Source organism: Oncorhynchus nerka, linkage group LG12, assembly GCF_034236695.1.
Source record: "Oncorhynchus nerka isolate Pitt River linkage group LG12, Oner_Uvic_2.0, whole genome shotgun sequence".
Taxonomy (NCBI): Eukaryota; Metazoa; Chordata; class Actinopteri; order Salmoniformes; family Salmonidae; genus Oncorhynchus; species Oncorhynchus nerka.
Window position 1 is genome coordinate 31869166 of NC_088407.1, and position 27208 is coordinate 31896373.

A 27208-nucleotide genomic window follows, 5' to 3' on the forward strand; every position below is an offset into this window, starting at 1 on the left:
TGCTCCCATTGTGTTTATACTTGCATACTATTGTTTGTACAGATGAACGTTGTACCTTCAGGCATTTGGAAATTGCTCCGAAGGGTAAACCAGACTTGTTGAGGTCTACGATTTTTTTCTGAGGACTTGGTTGTTTTTTATTTTATTTTCCCATGATGTCAAGCAAAGAGGCACTGAGTTTGAAGGTAGGCCTTGAAATACATCCACAGGTACACCTCCAATTGACTCAAATGATGTCAATTAACCTATTAGAAGCTTCTAAAGCCATTCCATCATTTTCTGGAATTTTCCAAGCTGTTTAAAGGCACAGTCAACTTAGTGTATGTAAACTTCTGACCCACTGGAATTGTGATTAAGTGAAATCTGTCTGTAAACAAGTGTTGGAAAAATGACTTGTCATGCACAAAGTAGATGTCCTAACCGACTTGCCAAACCTATAGTTGGTTATAGTTGGTATTTGTGGAGTGGTTGAAAAACTAGTTTTAATGACTCCAACCTAAGTGTATGTAAACTTTCGACTTCAACTGTACCTGTATCTGAATGTGTCAATGTCTGTCACCTTGATTACTCAAAATGATCTTGACCTGTGCACCTACGTTGGAAACTTTCATTCATGATTGGTAATGGGACATTTTTGTATAATGTAGTAGCCTAAACTAATCGATGTTACATTGAGCTGGGTGAATGGAATATGAATGATAGTCATCCAATATGCCTTAAAAGAAATAAGGCCATGCTCATCATTCTTTTCAATCATCCTCCCTCATCTTCAACGACACCAACCGCCACTGATTTTAAATCCCAGGCGTACACCAATTCAATGCTTTTAAATGTGTGGGGATGAATACAAGTAACTCAAATGTAAATGTACAGGAGAGCACACTATAGTACTCAAATGATTTATCAATTTATGACTGAACCAACGTTTCATTGGAGGATTTGGAGAAAGGGTTTTTAGAGAGGAACATAAAGCATGCAAGGTAAACAACATGCATTCATTTAAACCCATTTGAGAGACTAATTAATGGAATGAATCAGCATATTCCTGCTGACGTTGATGTTGTTTACTTCCTCTCTTTGAAAGCCAGCTGACTGCAACTCAGTTTAAAAAGCCAATTGATTATGCACATGAACACTTATGTTGATTAGACCTAATTTGCTGAAGTTTCAACCCTTTGAATCAGTCCTGTTCAAGCTGCCAAAATTGGGTTTTCTTTTTTGAGAAAAAAATGAATGAATTAAAATGTATAAAAAATCATAGGATCAGGAAGGCATCAAAATTAGACACTTCAAAACAGAAAACACTGAGTATACCAAGCAATTAGGAACACATTCCTAATATTAATTCACATGTCTAGCACTTGACATAGCTGAAATGACTTGACTATGACGGTGTGCTAGCGTTACAAAATTCTGGAAACTTTCCAAAAATTCCTCAGGAATTTAGGTGGGAAGATTCCCAGAATCAAGAGGATTTAGCAGAAAAACCTTTTGGTGAAAGTGACCAGAATTTTGCAACCCTTTGCTCATGCATCCTATCCTGTGATCTCAGTCTCTTCAGGTGTCCTCGGTAGAGAAGCTGGACCAAAGGCTGTCCTCCATGCTGTTGGAAGCCATGCCCTCCACAGGCTTCCAGGGACTGCAGGGATATGACCCACCCGAAGGCGGTAAGTGTTCTGTTCTCTGTACCCCCTCGACAATCCAGTCAATTGAATGATCTGCTGACATTCATATTTTATGTTATATGATATTTAAATATCAATATATGAGTAAATACGTCTATAATACATCTATGTATTTCCCAATTTGAATCTGACTCAACCAAATGTTGTAGTTGAATTGTAGTTTGTAAGTAATCCTGAATCTGTGCAGTAACTTTGTGATAAATACTGTTGTATAGGCTGTTGACCAGGCTCTATCTGAACTACAGTCTGCCTTAAATGTATTACACAAAAACTTAATTGACCTGAAATTAGTATTGAATGCAGGTAAAATGAAGTATATGTTCTCTAGAGCAGTGGTTCTCAAACTTTTATAGTCCCGCACCCTTTCAAACATTCAACCTGCAGCTGCGTACCCCCTCTAGCACCAGGGTCAGTGTACTCTCAAATGTTGTTTTTTTGCCATCATTGTAAGCCTTCCACACACACTATACGATACATTTATTAAACATAAGAATGAGTGAGTTTGTCACAACCCGGCTTGTGGGAAGTGACAAAGACCAGGGCACAAATAATAATAATCAATCATTTTGCTGTTTATTTAGCCATCTCATATATAAAACCTTATTTGTTCATCGAAAAATTGTGAATAACTCACCACAGGTTAATGAGAAGGGTGTGCGTGAAAGGATGCTCATAACTCTGCAATTTTGGGTTGTATTGGAGAGAGTCTCAGTCTTAAATCATTTTCCACACACAGTCTGTGGCCTGTATTTAGTTTTCATGCTAGTGATGGCCGAGAATCCACTCTCACATACAGTACACTACCGTTCAAAAGTTTGAGGTCACTTCGAAATGTCCTTGTTTTTGAAAGAAAGGCACATTTTTTTGTCCATTTAAAATAACATCAAATTGGCCAAAAATACAGTGTAGACATTGTTAATGTTGTAAATGACTATTGCAGCTGGAAACGACTGATTATTTTATGGAATATCTACATAGGCGTTCAGAGGCTCGTTATCAACAACCATCACTTCTGTGTTCCAATGGCACGATGTCACAATCATTTGTAGAAACTGACCAAGGCGCAGTGGATGTTGAATTCCACATAATTTTGATGATAAAGTGAAACTTAACAAAGACAAAAAAAAATAAAAAAATTAACTAACAACGAACCATGACTACAGAGGTGCTACATGCACTTACTCAAAACACAATATCCCACAAACACAGGAGGGAAAAACAGCTACTTAAATATGATCCCCAATTAGAGCTAACGATTACCAGCTGCCTCTAATTGAGAATCATACAAATCACCAACATAGAAATAATAACCTAGAACCCCACATAGAAATAATAAACTAGAATACCCCCCCAGTCACGCCCTGATCTACTTCACCATAGAGAAACAATGGCTCTCTATGTTTAGGGCGTGACCTAATCCAAGTTTATAATCTAAAAGGCTAATTGATCATTAGAAAACCCTTTTGCAATTATTTAAAGCACAGCTGAAAACTGTTCTGATTAAAGAAGCAATAAAACTGGCATCAGCATTTGTGGGTCGATTACAGGCTCAAAATGGCCAGAAACAAATAACTTTCTTCTGAAACTCGTCAGTCTATTCTTCTTCTGAGAAATTAAGGCTATTCCATGCGAGAAATCTCGTACAACACTGTGTACTACTCCCTTCACAGAACAGTGCAAACTGGCTCTAACCAGAATAGAAAGAAGAGTCGGAGGCCCCGGTGCACAACTGAGCAAGAACATTAGTGTCTAGTTTGAAAAAACAGACGCCTCACAAGTCCTCAACTGGCAGCTTCTTTAAATAGTACCCGCAAAACACCAGTCTCAACGTCAACAGTGAAGAGGCGACTCCGGGATGCTGGCCTTCTAGGCAGAGAAAAAGCCATATCTCAGACTGGCTAATAAAAAGATTAAGATGGGCAAAAGAACACAGACACTGGACAGTGGAACTCTGCCTAGAAGGCCAGCATCCCGGAGTTGCCTCTTCACTGTTGATGTTGAGACTGGCGTTTTGTAGGTACTATTTAATGTATTTAATGTATATGAATGCAGTTGTCACTTCATTAATGCCGATAGATGCAGTTTATCGTAATGCACTGAACTGGATTCTCTACCAGAAAGCTGGTTGGCCCTCTTTAGTAAATGGGTGACAATTTTAGTACTCATTACTGCATTCTCTACCAGAAAGCTGGTTGGCCCTCTTTTGTAATAGGGCTTTGGTCTCTACTGAGTTAGAACAATCTTCAACATGTTCTTACATTTGATGTTCTGATGCCTCGATGGTAATTGAGGACCTTATTACTGATTAATGTGTTTGTTTTTTATGACTGTGTTTTTCTTTCTGCTTGCATTTTGTATTTATTTTGATGTGTGTATTTTCTGTAATTTACGTAATTCAGGGCTCATCTGTAAAAGAGACATTGATCTCAGTATGACTCCCTGATAAAATAAAGGTTCAATAACACTGTAATATGCATACACATCTCAAACTAGAATATCTATCTGACTACATTTTAGGGTGGTTTCTGTCTGCACCTAACCCTAACCCACTTAAACATATCCTACCATAACCAGAGACGCTCCCAGAGGACGTGCCGTCACTTCTCCACTTTGCAGCCCAGAACGGGTTTAAAGACGTCGCCGGTGTGTTGCTACAATGTCCTGGGTCGAAAAGAGCTCTGTGCACAACTAACCGCCAAGGTCAGACACCCGCTGAGATCGCCCAACATAATGGCCACGATGAGCTCCATGTAGTGCTGCAGCAGACCCTGGTAAGTACATGCCTCAGGTCTGAGTAGGAGTGCTGATCTAGGATCAGGTTCCCTGCCTGTCCGTGTAACCTTATCTGTTGCGCTCTAAAAGGCGAAACATTCTCTGAGAAGCTTTGTGAATATTGGCTCAGCTTTCCTAAAAACACGCGGTTGGAACATGTTTGTACTGTGATGTGCTGTGCTGTTATTGTCCTGCTCGGGCAGCCTAGTTCAACGGGTACCCCGCACTCCCATTACCAGGATTCATAACATTCTCATTCTCTCAAATGACAAAATGATTTAATGATGTATGATTTATTACTATATCTTAGTACATCAGGGCACCAGTCCAGTATTGAAGAAAAAAAGACTTGTGAAAAAATACATTATTGCCAAAATAACTCATCAGACTAAAATTAGTATAGTAATAATTGATGAATCTGAAGGTATGAATTATTTTAAGAATCAATTGGAGTTCCTTGCCAGAATAACAAGACAACACAACTACTTGATTGAATTACAGTCAAGGTATTTACAAAACATAATGGGAATGATCATGGAAAGGTGGGAAGTGGAATGAATGATGAGAAGAGAAGACCTGAATATTAAGGATGTTATACTCCGTCTGTGAGAAAAGTCTGCTGCCTCTGTTGTTCAGGCCGCATGGAAAGAGCAAAAGGGAAGATGGTTGTCTCTTTTCTTGTTGCTCCTTTTTCTCTCCTCTGAGTTGGGTGGTTCCTTGTGCTGCTCCTCTGGGTTGTGTCCCTTGTTGCTCTGTTTATTGGCTCTTTCCTTGAGTTGCAGAGACTGTGCCCTCATTGTCTTCTCCTTGTGTCCTTGAAGAACGTTACCTTAAGTGTACCGTTCAGGCTACTTAAGGCTCTTTGAGTCTTAAGTCTTTGATAGGCCTGCAAAAATTGACGTTATTTGCCCTCCTTGAGGAGCTGCTGATCCCAGAGCAGGGCAGAGGTCCAGGAAAGAAAAGTGAGGGAAAGACTTTTATCACCCAGAGAGAGGGTCCTTGGAGAAGTTAATTTAAGCTATACTAGTCCAGCATTATAGACAGTACAGTATCATGTTCAACATTGCTTAACATATGACAAAACGACATTGCTACAACGATTTATTCACTTTGAAAGTAGCTAATGGCTCTGTGTCAGCAGCCCAAGCTTTGGGTTTCTCTTCCTAGTGACAGTCGTTTTCATAGCAGAAAAAACATCAAATTATTCTCTGAGATGGCTGAAAACCTGCATGTCAAGAAGGTGAACAACAAAGACAGCAGTGTACTCAGGAATGCACTTAACCAGGGGCGGTACAGAGACATTCCATAAATAATAAACATGGCAGTAGAGGTGGAAGGAGGCTGGTGGAAGCCTTAGGAGTACTGGGTCACCTCATCCTCCAGGGATGAGCCACTATCTCCATGCCTTCATCCCCCAACCACGCCACCTTTTACCATTTTCCCCCTGATGGGTTAATGGAAAAGCATGCTCATTTGCGTCCTTCTGCTCCCCCTTATCTTCCATCTCTCCTCTTTTATAATCTGTCACTCCTGCGCCTTATATACGTTTTCTGGTCGCAACACCCCGGTGGAGGATTCCAAGGCCTGTGCTTGTTCATGAAGTCACAGTGACGTGTCGGGGAGAGAGTAGTGTGCGTCGTCGGCATACATTGGAACAATTATGCGATGCCTAACGCAGAAACTTCTTGCGTAATGGCATGTTTTTTCTTCTTCTTCTCATAATATGGTGAGAGCCTCGCCCGGCTCAACCCCCATCTCCCTGCGATATGAAAGGAGAGGGGGGTGCGCCGTTTACTCACTAATGACGAGCGATCCAAATGTAATCGGTAGGCTATGCGTCTGTACGTCTGTATGTCCGTTAGCTAAACCCAGAGGACCTTGCCTTTTTATGATGCGTGCTCTCCACAATGGAAATCACAGTAGCAGTGAAGACAGCAAATGATTTAGAATATCTTGTACTGGAGTAGGCACCCCAATGGTGCAACATCTTCAACAATAAAGAGATGCAGCATTTTCAGCAGAGCCTATCCTCAAAAGGTCTATTTGGTTCTACAGTATTTATACACCAATTCCATGACTGATATTGATCAAATTGTAATTCCTTGCCAGTAATACCAAGAGGCAAACAGAAAAACAGAAAAGAGATGTAGAGATGGGCCTGTGTTTACAGGCTCGTGAGTAGCAAACAGAGACCAAATCTAGGCTCAACTGTATCCACATCCACTGTGCCTGCCTGGGATATATCCTTTTTAAAATTTTTAACAAGAGTATAACAATAATAGTTAAATGTACACCGTTATAGTTAGAGTTGATTGAAACTGTAAATTGTCACCCTCTCCTGAACTTAAACGGTACTAGAAAACAGCCTTGCCTTATGCTTACCCTAGCCTTATCCTTGTCTACCACAATTAGTCTAGTTAAGACCGGATTCCTTTCAGGAGCGTAGCTGCTTCTCCCCGTGTCTCTAAACAGAGCAGCGGATTCCCCAATGGGAGACTTAGACACTACAACAGCTGAGGAATGTGTATTATCCTCTGGCAATGCTGCTAATTGCGAGAGATTGCAGATCCACTCATAAATGCCAGTATAATCCATGAGGTAACCTACAGGTGTGTTTAAAAAGCTGTCAAACCATCATGTTCCCCCCTGACGAATTCTACAACCGGGCCCTAGTAAATAGTCAATCATAACATATCAAATCAAATCAAATCAAATTTTATTTGTCACATACACATGGTTAGCAGATGTTAATGCGAGTGTAGCGAAATGCTTGTGCTTCTAGTTCCGACAATGCAGTGATAACCAACAAGTAATCTAACTAACAATTCCAAAACTACTGTCTTATACACAGTGTAAGGGGATAAGGAATATGTACATAAGGATATATGAATGAGTGATGGTACAGAGCAGCATACAGTAGATGGTATCGAGTACAGTATATACATATGAGATGAGTATGTAGACAAAGTAAACAAAGTGGCATAGTTAAAGTGGCTAGTGACATAAGAATGCAGTCGATGATCTAGAGTACAGTATATACATATGCATATGAGATGAATAATGTAGGGTAAGTAACATTATATAAGGTAGCATTGTTTAAAGTGGCTAGTGATATATTTACATCATTTCCCATCAATTCCCATTATTAAAGTGGCTGGAGTTGGGTCAGTGTCAATGACAGTGTGTTGGCAGCAGCCACTCAATGTTAGTGGTGGCTGTTTAACAGTCTGATGGCCTTGAGATAGAAGCTGTTTTTCAGTCTCTCGGTCCCAGCTTTGATGCACACCTTTTACCATTTTCCCCCATACCATACATTGAGTATACAAAACATGAAGAACATCTGCTATTTCCATGACAGACTGACCAGGTGAATCAAGGTGAAAGTTATGATCCCTTATTGATGTCACTTGTTAAATCAACTCCAATCAGTGTAGATGAAAGGGAGGAGACAGGTTAAATAAACGTTTTCAGCCTTGAGACAATTCAGACATGGATTGTGTATATGTGCCATTGAGTGTGAATGGGCAAGACAAACAATTTAAGTGCCTTTGAACGGGGTATGGTAGTAGATGCCAGGCACACCGGTTCCTGTCAAGAATTGCAACGCTGCTGGTTTTTCACGCTCAACAGTTTCCCATGTATATGAAGAATGGTCGACCACCCAAAGGACATCCAGCCAACTTGACACAACTGTGGGAAGCATTGGGATCAACATGACCGAAAGGTTGCAAGTTCGAATCCCCGAGCTGACCAGGTACAAATCTGTCGTTCTGCCCCTGAACAGGCAGTTAACCCACTGTTCCTAGGCAGTCATTGAAAATAAGAATTTGTTCTTAACTGACTTGCCTAGTAAAATAAAGGTAAAAATAAATAAAAAAATAAATAAAAAAAACATGAGCCAGCATCCCTAGGGAACGCTTTCGACACCTTGTAGAGTCCATGCCTTGATGAATTGAGGCTGTTCCACTGAGTTACATTCTTCTCCGGAGTTGATTATCCCTTTTAACATGGCTATAAATTGCTGCTAGAAATGTGTTCATTTGCAGGTAGAAATGTGTTCAACATCCACTGATGTACAGTAGCTAGCAAGTTAACAAGCTACAGTAGTTGCCTTGGTAACCAAACAGAACAGACTTGCTAATGTAGTTGACCAAACCATCAGTCCTAGCTTGCTGTTATGAAAATCAAATTCAACAATGCCAATAATGGTTTCAATTAGACGTTTGCTTTCAAAAGCAGCTCAAACATAGAACTTGTCAGAATTAACTATATTCATTGAATTCTACTGATATGCCGTGAGTTATAGGGAAATAACGCACGCTCTAGAATGCCCTTTAAGCCAAAGCATTTCTACCTGCAAATTAACAAATTTCTAGCTGAAAATACATACAATTATAGCCATGGTATAAAATGGTTAATCAACTCGTGGAAGGTCAGTTCCACTCCTCTAGCATGTCGTGGAACACATCTTCCACGTCAATAGTTTGTTTCCATAGAATGCATAGCCCCCTCGTTGATTATCTCTTACATACAGTTGTTTTGAGTAATACATCATTTGATTCAAATTCAATTCTATTGGTTAATCTTGGTTGCTGTGGTAACCTCTTTGATGTGCTGTATAATGAAACCTTTCAGGTAATTTATGTAAAAAGGTCAGTGTATTTCAGCTGACCAAGGGCTGTTATTGGGTTGACCAAGCTCAGTTAGCATAGTGGTTTTATTACCCCTAGCCATGTGTCTGCCCCTCCCTCTGCCAATGAATCAAGCTATGATGTATTAGTGCTTTGGGGGGGGGGACAAGAGGCTGTCTGTCAATACAGTCAAGATGAATGGCCCCTCTACCCCTGAATACGGCCATAACACTCACATGGTCTACTTAACGATCACTGTTGATCTGGGACTGCCGGTCTCCAAGGCACCACGCTTCTCCAGTGGTAATGAGCTGTGAACTGTCGGTTAGGGAGATGAGAAACAAACATTACCACAGAGATTGTTAGTAGCTCCAACTGTAACGGCTTTCTAATTGTAATATTGTAATATAATCACTGTTTAATGCTATCCTTTTGGGGCCTTCCTTCCTAAATGAAACAATGTATTTATACCTAAGTGTTTATAGTTGCACAGCATGCCAGATTATGTTATTTCTCAGATGGAATTGCCCAAGTGTAACTGAGGTGGTTCCGGTAACCATGCTTACGTGATGAGCAAACGTATTGAACTCCGGCGGGCTAACACAGAATCGTGGTGTGCAGGAGACCTGGGTGTGAAACCCAGTTGGTTACACATGCACAAGAAAGGGGCTACTTTAGGAGGCCAATATGGCTCAGTTCTACTGAACATAGAGATTTTGTTCTCCAGTCATTGTATTTGTCTTTCTATGTTTAATGTCACATGCACACATACAGTGAAATGTCTTTTCTTGCAAACTCCCAACCCGACAATGCAATAATCAATAACAAGGTAATACTAGGGAGGGGGGGCACACATCTTAGTGGTAGGCTACAGTGAGAGGCATTTAGCTGGCTTAATGGAACTTTAAAACGATTCATTAAAGCTGTGCATCCACAATTGTTAGTTATTTGGCACATGCACTCTTATTATACGTTAATGTGAAGTCAATAACGTTCTATAAAGACGAGAGAGAAATGACACACTGATTGTATTGACTTGTCCTACAGAGCAAAGCAGTAATGATTTTTTTTCCCCTCCTTCTTTTAAAAAGGTTTAAATCCTCCAGGGACTCCACTGATGTGTACCATGTTGACGGTCAAATTGCAGTAGAAGTCTTGTGTTTCCCCTTCGTTGGGTCTGTGATGCCCTTTGCATGCCAACTTGATTTGCATAAGCGAACTGTCAGACTGCAGGATTTGTACAGGATTTGCATAGCATTTGAATGAAACAGTCACCCTGTCTTCGTCAGGGAGTGACTGTGGTTCTTTCAGCTTTTGTTCAACAGGCGACAGGTCCAGCGCTGCTAAAACATGACCTATTAAAGTTAATATTATACATGATGTGTATAGCCAGGACAGTGAAGGACATTTTCTACATCTGATACAAAGTGCTCAGTGTTCGAGTGACGTTTCACAAGTCAGCAAGCAATGATGGCATGATATCAAACAGCTGGCTCAAGCGCTTAGTCCAAAAACGCATATCTGAATAAGATAATAATTCCTCAATACTACAGTCTTCAAGTGGAAACATGTTTCGCTACTGTACAACATCAAAGCATCATTTTTTAATATTTTATTCTCTGTAGATTGTCCATGTTTAATGAGCTTGTTTTGTCAACTATCTGTTGAGCTTCCTGTCATTCTTGAATTAATATATTCATAACAGAAAATACATAATATGCAATATCAAGAAGTAATAATATTGCAATGGAGTGGCTGTGTTGCTTAGGAACAGCACATGGGAAATGCTTGGAGTTGAGTGCAAAATTTTTTTTGTTATTGCTTTCCATGTTAATCATAAAAATATCTAATTCTGTATCGGTACTAGTATGATTCAGAACATTCCCACAACACGAGTCTCTGGTCTTGGTGAGCTACGATAACGGTCGTGCCGATTTGACTTCCATCCCAACACAAACACACTTGTTGAAAAGATGAACCAATCATGGTCGTCAGGATTGACATTGACCGTTTGAATCAGGTGTGTTACAGTAGGTCTTTAGGAAGATGTGCATTGATTTCAGGTCAAACAAGAACGAACGAATTAGCAAACCTTCTCCCTGTCGTAGTTGTTATCTAGTCCCACTCTTTTCCCCGTTCGACCTTAAGAAAATAAAACGATAACTTGCGAGCTGGGAAAATAAGCATCTTGTCTGAAGTGCATTTCGTCAATAGCACCTCTACTGGTTACCACAGGCAAAACAGTCAGCCCCTATCAAACGCTGAGCCTTGAATCGCCACTAAATGATATGTTTGAATGGATAGGGGTAGATTGTCTGTGATCGTTTGATTAGTCTGATTACCCCTCTGGCACTGAGTATGTTATTGGGCAGAGGGCCACAAACAACAGCCTGGTATTCCTAGCCCTGTTTACTGTATTGAATCTTCTAGGGGATGTTTGTTTTGGGTCTCTCATCGAACCAGCATAGCATTTCATAATGTATCAGGACACACAAAGTAACAGAGGGGAAACGCATATTGTACTCCACATTACTGTCAACGTAGGCAGTAGAGTAGAATCTGGAGGTGCTTACAGAGGAACGGGAGTGACATTTGACTATTTTAAATCTTGTTTTTCCATAACAAGGCGTCTTTGCACAAAGATTTCCATGACATTGAAACCTGTGTTGTATTAATGTCATGCATTGCTGGCAGAGTGTAGTAATCAGTCTCCGTGGTCTGTCGTTACAGAATATGTTCACCGTGGGCAAGGACAGTGATGACAGCAGTATCTATGAGATGATGTGCACAGCAGGTGAGTGGAGGAACGATGGTGAACATTGGATTGGATTGTTTAACCAGCTCAATGTGTGGCATGCCATCTTTGTTTTCATATTGTTCATTCAATAGATTGTCATCCTAGCAGGGGGTCGGTGACGGACCATAATGCGGTTTCTGATTTAGTATGACATCACGATTGCCACACTGGAAAGCGGGAATCCACAGCTACATTCAGTGGATGTAATTTGATGAAAATGGGATGCACCATACTGGATGGTTTGAGCTTGACCCTGACTCATGCAGCTATTGCTTCTCTAGCAGTAGTTTTCAACCCCATATTATGTATGAATATCGTTTATGAATATCTTACAGGGAATCCCAGTGCTCCAGACACTCAGAGAGAGGAGCAGGGAGAGGGGGGTGAGGTGGGGGAGGATGAGGAGGACCTGTACGCCCCGCTAGGTGTAAATGATGAAGAGTATGACACCATCTTCACCTCCAGCAGCGCCGTCGTTATTGCTAACAGACCACCGGCGCCCACACCCCGGCCCGAAACTACCTCCGTCAAAGAGGACAGCACCCCCTTCATAGCTCAAGGTAGGACTAGACCGATGAACACTGGGTTGTGTTCAATAGGCACGAAACAGGAGAAAACGGATTGAGATGGAGAAGATCCGACATGATCTTGTCCAATGAGAATGGTCATTGTCTTTTTCCGTTTCAAAACTTTGAACTACATGGTGCCCTACTGAACTTGACCTTGGGTTGCTGTTATGCTTATTCTGTGACTAGCGAGTATTGCGCTGGAGCGGTAGAAGATCTCAGCTACTGCAATGCAACACGTTATTTTTGTAAACTTCAAGGGAAGTTGGTTGCTAGTTCCAGACAATTGGGTCTGATATGTACTAAATATTTCAAAGAAGTCTGGAGATTTCCTCAACCAAGAGGGGAATATGTAGCAGATGTGAAACCAGCATGTGAAGGCAGCTAAGACAAAGACAGAACTGACTGTTACAAATACACAGATCCAAATTCGCTGGCATGGGATTCTTAAATGTTCAATTTGAGCTGTGTAAATAATACAAGAGGATGAAGCTACTGATCTTAAGGGTTTATAAATAATTGATGTGTTCTTGATTTCTTTCTTTCTTGTCTTCCAAAAAGACATTGCCTTTCTTTCCAGTTCCCTTTACCCTCTTTGAACTGTGGACTGGATCCTAAACTCTGTGCTTTGTGGGAAAGGTGATAACTTGCTTGGGGTTGGACAGGAGGAAATGTTATGTCTTGGTCATTAGTCTTTGTTGTGCACTGTAAGGGAGTCAGGCGGTGGCTGGTCCTCCAATCAACTATAAGGGTTATCTGTCCTACTTGAAGACTCTTGAAAACATGTGGTTCCATAAGCAACACTAACCGCCAATCTGCAGTAGAACAGGCCCAAAAGTATTCATCTTGTTAACGAAATGTGATGTTATTGTGTGAACCACCACTTCTCCCCGATCTTTCAGCCCTACCCATATATCCTGAAGCCTAGCAAAAGCAGATTACACTGCATCACAAACGCCTCAATAACAGAAGCCCAACTACTGGGCCTGGGCCGCCATCTGCAACCAATCTGGGCCAGTCTCGGGCCAAGCCAGCAGCATCGGTCATTACACGTGTTTTCCATCGTTCGTGTCCCCCGACATGAGACAACACAGGATGGGAGAGAATGCGTAGGGGGATCAAGAGATTTCCACACATTAATACAGTGGAATCTTTCAACCATGCACTGATCATATTGCCTCCCTCCACTAATGAATGCATCACACACAGTGACTTAAAGACATGTTCCGGTACTTTGGCGACTAAGAAAGTATTTGTTTAAACCTTCGGCTTTTAGGCTGGATGTGTCACTGTGTAATTCATGCACACATAATCTATGAGCGGAATTACTGCCTTACCTCAATTAGCCACGAATTCTCTAGTTTGAAAGTGTCTTTTTTGTCTTGAAGCTGCGCCGTGCCATTTCCCTTCCATTTCCTCCCACGTGGGCCAGCCCCCTGGCAATTTTTGAGTTCTAGCTTCAGCCCATCACATTGAGTGAAAGAGACAGGTGACGTGGTGTGATGTGATGTGATAGTGTACGCAATTTTCGGGGACCACTTTTGGCACGCGTGTGCTTACTTTCAGAACTACTGTATACAACGAAAAAAGTAGACCAAATGACCAGAGAATCTCTTTAAAGAAAGTCCTGACTTAAAGAAACGGGAGGAGGGTTGGGACTTTGCCTATTGCGTCAGTGCACTGCACAGCTAGAAATAATAGACAAAGATTAGATTTTTACCTGCCCTTCTGACTGGTAAGATTATCGTAGTCCGCGTGTGGAGGAAGGATAATTAGTGTATGAGGGAGTGTCGGTATTTAAAATGGCAACCTATTTCCTGAAGAAGTGCACAATATAGGAAATGGGTTACCATTTCAGTTGCAACCTATGAGTGTGTTAGTGGGTAGAGTACATGTTGGTATGTTTCTGTGTACAAGTGGATGGGTATATCTTCAGGAAGGAAATGAAGCTTTGAAATCTGAGGAGATGACTGGGCCAGAACCCTAAAGAGGCTCCGTTACCCATCACCCCTGTCAACACCATAAGTGCAGAGAAGTAACTCCCTCAGCAAAATAAAGCAACATATCATTCTAAGTACTTACTTGCCAAATCGATAGCATTGAGTGTATATTTTAGTCTGATTCAATGCAGTTTCATTCATCTGTATGTCTTTTACCAAACCTTGGAAGGATATTTTATCTCAAATAAAATGTACATACTAGTACGTATTTTACTGTCATTCACTTTAGAGTAAATATTACAACGTATCACTTTTTATGCAGTTGTGCAGCCTATTTGTGTCCACTGACTCGTCTACATCTGTGCTGTTTGTTTGTAAATGGAGCCATCTTGTGGAATGGCGTGAAATAGTAGACTCGCTAAAGGTAGTGGAGAAAAACACAGCGTTAGTGTTTGTAGTGTCAGTTCATCACGTCTGTATTGTCTCTGATGGCAGTGTGTGTTTGCAGTGTTCCAGAAGAAGATGTCACAGAGCGATACTGAAACCCTGTATTCTCTACCCACTAAGCAAGGTAAGGCCAGGCAACAGTCAAAAGAGCATATTTCTGTAGGTCTACATTTGACGGTTGAATAGGTCAGTGATGCTAAGTAGATGGAGCAATGTTAGTGACATTAAAACGATAGAATTATCATTCCATAAGTATAATCCGTTGACAATTTCTGTCAAACTGGAAAAGGATTTGTTACTGTCTGGCGGACAGGGATCGATTTTTGTCTCCTTGTCATTCTGTTATTCTGTAGCACGCGGGCGAGACAGCATCTCCTCCACGTACGACACATTTGTGCCCAACCAGCTGCCTGGGCTGGAGCAGCTGATTGAGCTGCAGGAGAAGGTGAAGAGAGGCACTCTCAGTATGGACGAGGCTCTGGAGAGGTTCAGTGACTGGCAGAGGGTCCAGAAGGGAATGGACGCCATTCAACAGGTAATAATGCGGGGGGGGAATGAGTCTGCTGTTTCAAGACCCTGCTCACTAGGAGCAGTGCCATCGACCTTAAAGGTAGACTCAGTAATATGACATCATTATACACAGTGTGACAAAGTCATACACAGCGGGCCAACTTCCCCCGCTTACAGACGTCAACAACGGGAGAATACAGGACTGCAACTATTGGCTCTTTCCAAAGTGGGCATGCCTTAGCCTGAAAGTCAGTCGGTTTGTGCTATAATACATCAAGCTAGCATGCGCAAATTGTGAACTGTGAACATGACAGGTGACATAGGCTTTGAACACTACTCATTAATGAGTATATGGCATGTGTTATGTTGTGCATTATAAACCCGGGTAGTTTGGGTACGGGATGCTTATTGGCTGAGACAGCATTTCAGCCGTGTGTATATCAGACAATATACCATGGTTAAACTACTTGTTTACTGTTCTATTTATGTTGGTAACCAGTTTATAATAGCAATAAGGCACCTTGGGTTTGCGGTATATGGCCAGTATACCACGGCTAAGGGCTGTTCGAAGCGGCACGACACGAAGCGGAGTGCCTGGATACAGCCCTTAGCCATTGTATATTGGCCATATACCGCAAACCCCTGAGGTGCCTTATTGCTTAACTATGCCTTGGTGTATTATTACATGGCTGCTGTGTCTAATGTATTGTAACTCCACAGGAGAAACTACGCCAGCTGAGGGCGAGTATCATCAACAACCGAGAGGACGATGAAAGTGTCTATGGTAACCGTTTTCTACACTGAGTATACAAAACATTAAGAACACCTGCTCTTAGACTGACCAGGTGAATCCTGTAGAAGCTATGATCCCTTATTGATGTCACTTGTTAAATCCACTTTAATCAGTGTAGATGAAGGGGAGGAGGCAGGTTAAAGAATGATTTTTAAGCCTTGAGACAACTGAGACATGGATTGTGTGTGTCTGTCATTCAGACTGGGAATGGACAAGACAAAGATTGAAGTGCCTTTTAAATGGGGCATGGTAGTAGGTGCCGGCTTGTGTCAAGAACTGGATTTTTCACACGCAACAGCTTCCCGTGTGTCTCAAGAAGGATCCGCCACCCAAAGGACATCCAGCCACAACTGGGAAGCATCGGAGTCAACATGCGCCAGCATCCCTGTGGAACAGTTTTGAGACCTTGTAAGGTCCATACCCCAACGAATTGAGGCTGTTCTTTGGTAAAATATAGAGGGGGGGGGGTACGCATAAGCATAATTAAGAAGATGTTCCTAATGTTTGGTGTATTCAGTGTAGACATTATTCTGACTGTAACGTTCCAAGCGGAATTCCTTTTTTGATGAGAAGAGCAAAGATTGCCAAAGCAGTCCCCACTTGGGGGACAGATACTGTATGGGATCATTACCTTGACTTCTAGCAATGAGCTTACAGTTTACATAAGCCGTTGGAACAACATATATCAAGGGATCTGACCTCATTTTGACACAAACAGTTGCGTAGTTAAGCTAGTCGGCAAGCTAGCTAGTTAACTGTTTGTGGCCTGAGTTACAATATTATGCAAGAGCTATGAAGGCCACCTGCGTTAGAGATGTCTCTGCAAGTCCTGCAGAAGATTGGGCAGTCCTTATACTTCTAATTGAAGTCCCATTGGGTACACATCAAATGACGCCACCCTTTGCAATAGAAAGAGTTTGTAGTTGTAATTCCCACAGCTCATCTTGATGATGGTGTTTCGTCTCCAAATGAGAGTCTTGGCAGAGTTCATTTTTACGTCTCTTGATAAAGGTGACATTGCTGAAAGAGAGTAGTGAGCCACATGCAGTACAGTAACACAGGCTTAACAACCCTTTCTCTTCTCTCTCTCCAGATAAAATCAACATCATCCATCACACACCCAGTAAGTCCTTGAAGATCCTTCGTATTCAGAGAGCGCGAGAGACTGGTGTCTTCTGTTTGTCTTTTCATTCCCTGCCTCAGTTTCTCTAGTCGTGAAATGTTTGTCCCAAAGGAACAGTTGGCTAGATAAACTCTTCTGAACCGTTTGCTCAGAAGACTGTGAAGTCCCCAAGGCTGTGGCTTTGATGTTCTAGGTTCCATATTGCTTAAGATCTATTTCTTTACTGTGGTTGCTATGGTCTGTCTAAGTATACCACCAATAGTAAGGTGTTCAGTCTTAAAAGCTCATTTATAACATGTGGTTTATAATTGCCTTCTGATGCCCTCCATGTTCGGTGATCACCTTGAGTGCAAATATAAACAGATCAGCTTGTGAGAAGGCTGGGTAATGTTCAGTGGGCACAATATGGGAGAAAACATTTTGAAACTGAGTGAAACGGGGGATGCACTTCACCACGCTACCATCATTTGTTTTCTACATTGTGCCCTATTGAACGCGACCCTGGTGTTTTGAAAGTCTGACAGTGGACTTAATATGATGTCCCTGTTGACTTCTTTCCCTTGGTTAGATGTGACTGTGAATGAATGTCGCAGAGGAAGCCAGCCGGTGGAGACGGACTTTTACAGCAAACCACTTAAAGGACAACATGTAAGTATATCATGTGTTTGTATAGGCTCTGGACAAAAGTAGTCCACTATGTAGGAAATAGGATGTCATTTGGGAGTCCGTACAGTCCATGTGTTTACGTCTGTGTTGAAAATCCAACATGTCCAATCTCAGCCTGTGCCACAGCCATCCGTGACCTGGAGTCCCATAGGGCGGCTCACAATTGGCCCAGCGTCGCCCTGGTTAGGGGAGGGTTTGACCGGAGGGATTCCCTTGGCTCACCGCACTCTAGCGACTCCTTGTGGCGGGTCGGGTGTCTGCACGCTGTCTTCAGTCGTCAGTTGAGCTGTTTTTACTCCGACAGATTGGTGCGGCTGGCTTCCGGGTTAAGTGAGCAGGTGTTAAGAAGCAGCGCGGCCTCCCAAGCCCATTGGGAGTTGCAGCGATGAGACAAGATCGTAACTACCAATTGGATATCACGAAATTGGGGAGAAAAAGAGGGTGAAATTACAAAGGCATATATAAAGCATAGATACAATTTAAACATGTCACAATGAAATTTGATTATATATTTTGAGTTCTTGTTGATAGAAATATGGTTAGCCATGGCTTTCATCTTAAAAAAAATGACTGATTTAACTATCAACAAGAACTAAAACAGCTTTAGTAATTAATATGCTTACTTACCTTCACCATTTGTCTGCTTTCCAGAAGAAATTTGACTGAAAAGCAAATGTACAACACTTGGACCTCAGAAATATGGTTAGCCATGGCTTTCAACTTTAAAAAATGGCTGATTTAACTAAGGTCCAAGTGTTGTACATTTGCTTTTCTGTCAAATTTCATCTGGAAAGCAGACAAACGGTGAAGTTAAGTAAGCATATGAATTACTAAAGCTGTTGCAGTATGTCACCTTTATTTAACTAGGCAAGTCAGTGAAGAACAAATTCTTATTTACAATGATGGCCTACCCCGGCCAAACCCGGACGACGCTGGGCCAATTGTTCACAGCCATATGGGACTCCCAATCACAGCCAAATGTGATACAGCCTGGATTCGAACCAGGGACTGTAGTGACACCTAGTAGTAATACAATTTCAAAATAATGACTTCATTTCATTTATTCATATGATTTTATTTGAACAATTTTCCATACTCTTATAGGTGCCATCAAACAAGAAACAAGACATTTAAGTTATTTGTCTTGATCTCATCCATTCTGAAGAACCAAGAACTTCTAGATAGAAATGAATATGTCTGTGTCCCGCATCCCTATAAGATATCAATACATGGTAAATGTAACGTGATAAAGATGGCCATATCCGTTATATGACTATGTTCATTAAGTTATTTTTTTAATTAAATCATTTTATTTCACAACGTCATGCAATTGTATCTGGGGTGTATAACTCATACAGTCTGTGGTTATACTGTAGGGGTATGGGGTAAGTCATTTCCTCATTCTGTCTGTGTTACATACATACTAAATGAACACAACTCACCTACATAATATACAGTACTATACAGTTTGCTCAGGATTTGTACCTGATTAATCGAATCTTCTCGTTCCATGGTTGGGATCAGTTGAATGGGTTGTGCTGAGTCTGCAGGGCATAATAGTTCATTAGAAGTCCTACTCTGCCCTCTAGTGGACAAGGAAAAACCCTACACCTTAAGACTGTTGACCTCAAACTCCTGAGGCATTTCTAAGAGATATTCTTCAAGGTTCTATGTGTATCATTAGTATGACAGTACATATCACAAAGTGAGCCTATATGCTCATGTGATCTGGTTCCTCTACGCTCATATTCTTGTGCAGGTTGAACACAAGTTGATTAATGCAGAAATAGGCAACAGTAACGATCACATAAAACATGTAGTCATTCATTTGCAGCAGGGTGAAGTTGACAGTTTTCCATTTCTCCAAATAATGGTTAAGGTTTTGGGGAGGGAAGCTGATCTAAGATCTGTACCTAGGGGAAACGTCACCCCAAAGTCATCCGTCCATACAAGGGGATAAACCGCCTCCGTTCAGCTGCTTGCAGTACAGGAATCTGCCTTCAGAGGGCAGCATCACAAAGCAGTGATGTACAGGTTTATCACTGGTCCAAGACTATGATTGAATATAATTCATGTTAGTTGTAGATGTTTGGGGCGGGTAAATCTGATCAACCTCGGAGCCATATAAGATTTTAAGGATTTTATTATTGTATGTGATGGTGACTATTGACAGAAAACAAAGGACGTTGATGTACCAAAGCACTGGTTCATTATCACTTCCACGCAATACAGCAGCCAGAATGGGTCTAAGAAACATTTTCTTTGTAGGGAATTTGACTAATACAGGGCAAAACACAAACCTCAGGCTTGGGCCGAATTGATCGGGGAACAAGGTGTAACGTTCAGATAGAAATGCAATATATAGAACAAACATGTCCCTCTGACATGTAGAATAAGGAGTCGCGTATGTTCCATTGCATTGCATTTCCATTACAACGTTCCACAACGATTGTCTGCTGAATTAGATTCCCTTGTCTAGAAACCCTGGCATCAGTCAGAGCTGTTTTGCCAACCAAGCAGCTGGGTACACGCTGGGTGCCATTCTCCTGATCAACCATGCTCTTTGTGAATAATATGTATTAAAGCCCATCATTCCTTCTTGGTCCTGCCAGTTAGCCCTTTGGAGATAATCCGGCTCAGGCTGCAGAACCCCGTGGAATCGGAGGCATATGTTTGTCTGTCACCTGCTGAGCATAGTTCATTCGGTCTTCCCTGTCAGGGCATGGTGGTGGAGATGGCCATGGTTCATCATGCATAAATGTTTCATGCTTGCACAGCTAGGAAAGAGGAAACTTCTTCCTGCGGAAATTGGAAGCTTCTTCCAGGAGCAGGCTAGCTTGTGTTCTGTCGATGTCTTTCATTTTGTTTATGTGACAGTGTTTTGATCTCTAATAATACAAAATGTTGTCGCACCTCATTTTTACCCGTAAACTTTAGCCTGAATAGGGTGAGACTTTTAGCGCACACACACTTTCCTGTGACTGTTACTCCCCCTTGGGGTTGTTTCTCTGGGCCATGGCAGGATTAAGGCTGAGGATTGAGCACAGCTGCAACCCTGATAAAAATCTTGCAATTTCACAGTCAGTGGCATTCTTTCATCCCCTAATCCACACAACACATACGGCATACATGAACCCCTTACCAGGAAGAGAACAAGCTGCTCTGAGCGGCATCTCCGGTTCGGGGTGACGCCTTTGATTTGGGATAGAGCCGTGGAGCAACCCCCAGCCACCATAAATTGAAGAGACTTAAGTCAGGAGGTGTGCTGTTTATTTGGGCGTCTTGAAATAGTAGGTGTCCGGGCCCCAGATGTGTACAACTGAAGAGTCGTGTGTCTATGTCGCTGTCCGGACCAGGTGTAGACTACCGTAATTAGGTTGGATGTGAATCGTATTGGGTTTCATGACAGCTGCAGAGACTTATCTGGCTTTAGAATGTGTTTTTTTTTCTCAACCTCATTGACAATTTGGAATGATCTTTTGAGCTACACTACCTTGCTGGGGGTCAACGGCTAGATCCCTGCCTTTCTGAATCCCCACCACCAAGCGGCCCTCTGTATTATGCCAACTCTCCCTTGTCTCTAGGGCACGGTTCATCCCTGGCAGACACAGTGACATCCATCTGCCAAAGGGCACAGGTACATAGTCATGTGCCATTGTCCTGCCACCGTCTGCTTGATCAGGGGCCTCTAGGCTCGACGCTCCGTAAGGGGCCCCAGGGGTCTCACACCAGCCCCACCAGCGGCTCGCTCTTTTGAGGCTTTGGACAGATTAATAGTTCCTCCTCTGCTGAGGCCTTTTGTGAAGCAGCGCCCAGGCGTGTTCAAGCTGTTGGAGTAGCGGGGAGGCCAGGGGTGGATGGGACGGGCCTGGTGACGAGACGGGTTGGCTAATTCCACCACAGGTCAGCTCATCTGAGGTGGCCGGCTCTGCATTTTCAATGAAGTGGAAAGGTCACATCCGCACTGCCTGACACTGGGGAGGAAGAGCTCAAAATGTTGCATTGACAGGATAATTAGGTTAGTAATTCTGCCATCGCAAGGAAGGAATGCATTGACGTCTCATATGTGCTTCTCACAAGCATTAGCAGGGTTCTCTATAAGAACTACGTTATTTATTCTTCCACACGTACAATAATGCATTGACTCAATGTCCAACTAGTCTTGTGCAAGATGGTGGCCCATGTGGTGATTATGGTGATTTCTCAATCACATTGAGGGTGGGAATTATGTGGTAGAAAAACAACTTCAAATGCAATGGACTTTATATGGATCATTTTGAATGTGCGTTGTTTATTTAGGTTTATCTTTGGATGCCTGGATTTCTGCCCAGAGCCCTGGTTTGGACTTGGGTGTTATTTGCACACACCAGACCACAGCTGAACAATCAAATAGATAAGCCACCACACACACAAGCGCACACACACAATGATGTTTGCCAGCATCGCAATCAGGATTAAAGGGTCACTTATATGACTAACAACATTCTGGCAATTTTCTCATAGGCCTATATGTAGAATGACATTTGCCCATAGGCTTATGCAGACTGCATTTTAACCAGGGGGAGCACTGTGTTCCCACAAACTCATCACCAAGGTGAGCAATTAGTATTGAGGTCGGTCTCTGAAGCATCGGTTGTATATAAACTTGTATATAAACCCCCCCCACACACACACACATAGCATTCGACACACTCATCCCCCAATTACAGAATCAAGCCAGGAATCCATCCAAAGGGAACCTCTAACATAACAAAAAAAGGGGTCTGGGTATTTCTATCCAGGGGACTTTCTGCTTGGAAAACAATTTGAATGACTTTCTTCATTCCGATTATCATTGGATTCCAGCTGAATCACTTGCCCCCGGCGCCCCCTGGAAGTTCCAAGTGCCAGCGTGTGATGAAATCATCCAATCGCAGCCTTTGCCTGGAGTTGCACGGAGGCCATTTTGTAATCAAAAGCTACTGGTAAGATTTCGGTCAGTGCTATGAGGAATCCTTAGGACGTCCCTACACTGAGCCCTATCCATAAGCTTAACCTTAACCCTTCATTTAAAATGTCAACTTCAATGGGGTAGGGACGTCCCAAGGATCCCGCATAGCACGGACCATAAGATTTCCTGCTCCTCTCCCGAAAGGTGGAATATCTTACTAAAATTGAACTAAAACACGATAAACAAATGGAGGAGAAGGGCTATCCAAAGAGGAAAGTGGCTGTGGTTGTGAATAAACATGAGTATTGGAGACATGTTTGAGGCCATGTTTGAGAGCATCAAAACAGTAATGTATCATTGGTAAATTGTGACTGACTGACTGATCTACAAATAATAATGAGTCGTTATTTATGATGCAAAGGTGAGTTGTAGATCAGTCCGTCTGCATTGTCGGCGAGAATGTCGAACAAGCCCAGAGAGAAGATGGTATACCGCTGATTGTCAAGCAGACAAGAATGCCTATTTCTTGTCGTTGCCATCCACTAGTGGCGGTTCGGTTGATAATCAACAGACGGGCGGATGGATACAGATCTAGATCTGATGAACAATGGCTCAAGGGATACTTCTCATCAGCGCTTTCTATGTTCAGCGATGAACTTCAGAGATATGTTCATAAAACGCTTATCAGATTGACGCGTATCTTCACTCTGACTACCCGAGAAAGCTTAAGTACCTTTGATGAGATCAGCTTTTCGGGGGGGCTCTACGCTCACTCCTATCACCCGTAGCGCCAAAAACCAGTGTAATTATGTTCTGTCCCATATGTGAATTATTATTAATGGTGATTAATTTAATACACTTCCTTTGCCAATTTCCTAAATTAAAAAAATACTGTTGAGAATTTCTACATCACAACCACAGCCCCCCTCTCCCTCATCTACCAGTTTCCCAGTCATCGCCATGGCAACTTCCAATCAGTGAAGGATTGGCAGAGCCTGCCAGGCTGTGTGTTTGGCGCGTGCCTCAGAGTGGTGCAGGTGGAGCGCATATGGAACAGTGCCCTTCCCCCCCATGCCTACCACCTCCCCCCTCCCCCAAAAAATTTGCCTGCCTGGATGTGCCAGCAGTGCCCGTTTTTAATCCCACCGTTACCTTAGTGATCTCCTGATGGAAACGTGGCACTGCAATCACAAAGCCAGGGCCTAGCTTCTGCATGCTGTTATGGCTGCCAGGACCCGCTTCAATATGCCAAGATGGAGGCCTGCTATTTTCGTTGTTTTTTTTTTACTGTTCCTGGATTTGTGGATTGATGTGGATTTGGACGTTTCTCGTGCTGTTTTCATTTACTGGTGGCTGTCACAGTTCCTACAGTTCGTGGTGTCCGTAGTGCAACATATTCCAAGGTTTGATTCCTGGTTGTTTGAATCCATTGAGACCCTGTTGTCATGCTCCCTATAGTCCCTAGTGGTGCATTTTCAAAGGGGCCAAAGTGACCTATCATGGAGTACTTTACATGTAACAAAGTGAAAACGGCTCCACCTTACCTAGTTATGCATATGCACACTGTAACATCTTATTACATTTCACCGCAGCTCTTTAGAGAGTTGTATGTGTGGGCATATATTGAGAGCTGCATAATGCGACTTCCCATGGCTTGTAATTGGGGGGCGGTAATGTTATGGAAATCACAACCACGTGCAGCAAATAAATCAATCATCCAAGGGGCCTTATCTACCACTGCACATTGGAGCAGTCAGCTCTAGTCAGGCCCTATGTAGGTTAATTAAAGCCCAATAGCCAATAGTAGAAGACATGGCAACCGTCCTGATTCCTGTCTATGTTTATAAGCCTTCTCCAGACCTGCTGGGCAGGGGCTTTGGTTAGCTTCGTTAGCTGATAAATGGATCACCGTTGGCCCCCAGATTCTATTGGTGTGTGTGTCAAGTAATGCTACATGTAATTGCTGGATATCCTTCAAAGCGAAATGCTGTTTCTTTGCACTTATCAGAATTTCACAACTCTTTTGAAACAAATCAATTAAGATATAATTATGACTATGTTATCAAGTCCTTTGGTAGGTACCCTTCAAGTAAAGTGTAACCACCTCAGGGAATATCTGTAGGTTTAGCTAGCCTATGGGTGTTTTCAGTAGTGGACAGTAGAAAATAATAATAATAATAATAATACTTTTTTACATGTGGCCCAATGTGAATACTATTCCTAACAAACACCTTCCAGAAGGATCGGAGAGGTGTCTCCACGTTGTGACGTCCAGCTCACAACCATAACAACTGCATCTCATCATCTATGCAGTTTCCATAGAGGCAGTGGCAACCATAACCACAATCTTTACATCCCATCCAACACACACACACACACACCAATAATAGGTGGCTCACTAACAAAAGGCACGGGACCCCCTCTTTCTCTCTCTCTCTCTCTCTCTCTCTCTCAAGCCAACGCCTCCCATTCACGTTGCCATATTGGATGGCAGATGTCTTGGCGAACCTGTGAACGTTGCCAGATCTATACGGCCCATGAAGGCATTATAATGATGGGCAGAGGTCCGATCTACTGGGAGCCACAGTCTATTTCAATAAGTCTATTAAAATGAGGAGATGTGTAGTGAGGGATAGTATTGAAAAGGCCTATATTGGAACAGACTCACTCGCAGTGGAAAGAGATGATAACAGCGGAACACTCAGCTGATAAGGTCTTAACACGGATGTGTAGGTGGTATATGTGTCTCCTGGAACTGTTTTAGCCCGCTGAGCTAAAGCCTAATCATTTGCTCGCGGGAGCTAACGCAAGTCTTCGGGTCTCAGGCAAAGGTGACTCATCGCGTTAGTACTCCAGCTCTGTTATACTTCAGCCCGCTTTGACCCCATGTGTTACTCATAGCATCATACTGGTCTGTGAAACAGGATTTCATGGTTAAAGATTCATATATAAACATTTAAAAAAGGTCATTCAATTTTGTCATTCAAACAAGGGTTTGCTTGACAGCTGGCATATGGACATGAATGATAAAATTGGCAATATACTGGTGTGATTTATAGCATAACTATTTTTGCAAAGACAATGTAAAGAAACTGGGCTGCTTCTTGCTGTGCAATATGAGGTAGTATTCACATGTACATTTCAGAAATGAAATGAAATCCCACTTGATGAAAGATGATGATAAACCAGACACATCCTGTATGTCCACGTATGGAGAGCTCAGTGTTATTGGCAGGCTGTGTTTCATCAGGTCGGATAACATATGCTAGGAACTCAGGAGGCTGTTGGGGAGGGGATCTTTAGGACTTTTGAAGTGAATGCCACATTAAACAGAAACAAACACAGTTGTGATGTAAAGATGCCTTCTCTCTTGTTCAAAGGGATTGGATGGAACAGCTCCAGGGAGGGAGGAACTTCAAGCGGATGACCCCAGATCCGTGGCTCCATTTCCCCCACTACCTTCTGCCGTGCGTCCCTGCCGCCGTATGCTGTGGTTCTCAAAGACTGGCAGGCCTGTGCCATCTGGCCCTCCTTTTCTGATTCCCAGAACACATATTGGGAATCCTAACTACCCACCCCCCTCAAACGCACAGGCATACACACACACACACACCGTCCTCCAGCTATCTCTCTCTTCAAGCTGTCTCTATGCCTTAATGTGTGTGTGTTTGGTTTTATTATCCTTGTGGGGACCAGAAGTCCTCCTAATCTTGGTTCATAGAACCAGGGTTAGGTCCATAAGCTCCAGTAGCCGCTAGATGTGGTTGTAATAAACAGAGCAGTTTCTGTTTTCTTCTGACAAATGTAGCTCTATCTTCTGAACCGTTTAAGTATAAGACTCCCAGGAACATGTACAGTACATTCGGAAAGAATTCAACATTTTTCCACATATCCTAAAATGTATTAGAATTTTTTTTTTCATTAGAATACCCCATAAAGACAAAGCAAAATCAGGTTGAAATATCACAATCAGGTAGGTTTTCAGACCCTTTACTCAGTACTTTGTTGAAGCACCTTTTGCAGCGATTACAGCCTCGAGTCCTCTTGGGTATGACGTTACAAGCTTGGCACGCCTGTATTTGGGGAGTTTCTCCCATTCTTCTCTGCAGATCCTCTCAAGCTCTGTCAGATTGGATGGGGAGCGTCGCTGCACAGCTATTTTCAGGTCTCTCCAGAGATGTTCGATCGGATTCAAATCCGGGAAGGTGAACCTTCGCCCCAGTCTGAGGTCCTGGGTGGTCTGAAGCAGGTTTTCATCAAGGATCTCTCTGTTCTTTGCTCTGTTCATCTTTCCCTCGATCCTGACTAGTCTCGCAGTCTCTGCTGCTGAAAACCATCCCCACAGCAT

The 27208-nt window shown here is 42.5% G+C and overlaps 1 protein-coding gene across 2 annotated transcripts in view; it reads left to right on the forward strand.

Annotated features, from left to right (window-relative positions):
* LOC115138101 (B-cell scaffold protein with ankyrin repeats) overlaps window positions 1-26879 on the forward strand; it is a 40671-nt gene extending 13792 nt beyond the window's left edge. The window contains exons 6-15 of one of the 2 annotated variants that reach the window (XM_065025493.1): window positions 1553-1667; window positions 4260-4456; window positions 11819-11882; window positions 12221-12445; window positions 14900-14962; window positions 15192-15373; window positions 16069-16132; window positions 17235-17264; window positions 17833-17912; window positions 26241-26879. In XM_065025493.1, coding sequence (XP_064881565.1) covers window positions 1553-1667; window positions 4260-4456; window positions 11819-11882; window positions 12221-12445; window positions 14900-14962; window positions 15192-15373; window positions 16069-16132; window positions 17235-17264; window positions 17833-17912; window positions 26241-26618 — 1398 coding nt within the window. In that variant the 3' untranslated portion in view covers window positions 26619-26879. Of the gene's footprint in view, window positions 1-1552; window positions 1668-4259; window positions 4457-11818; window positions 11883-12220; window positions 12446-14899; window positions 14963-15191; window positions 15374-16068; window positions 16133-17234; window positions 17265-17832; window positions 17913-19034; window positions 19256-26240 lie in introns of those variants that run through there. The other variant, XM_029674584.2, reaches the window with a different exon arrangement.
* Window positions 26880-27208: the final 329 nt, after the last annotated feature.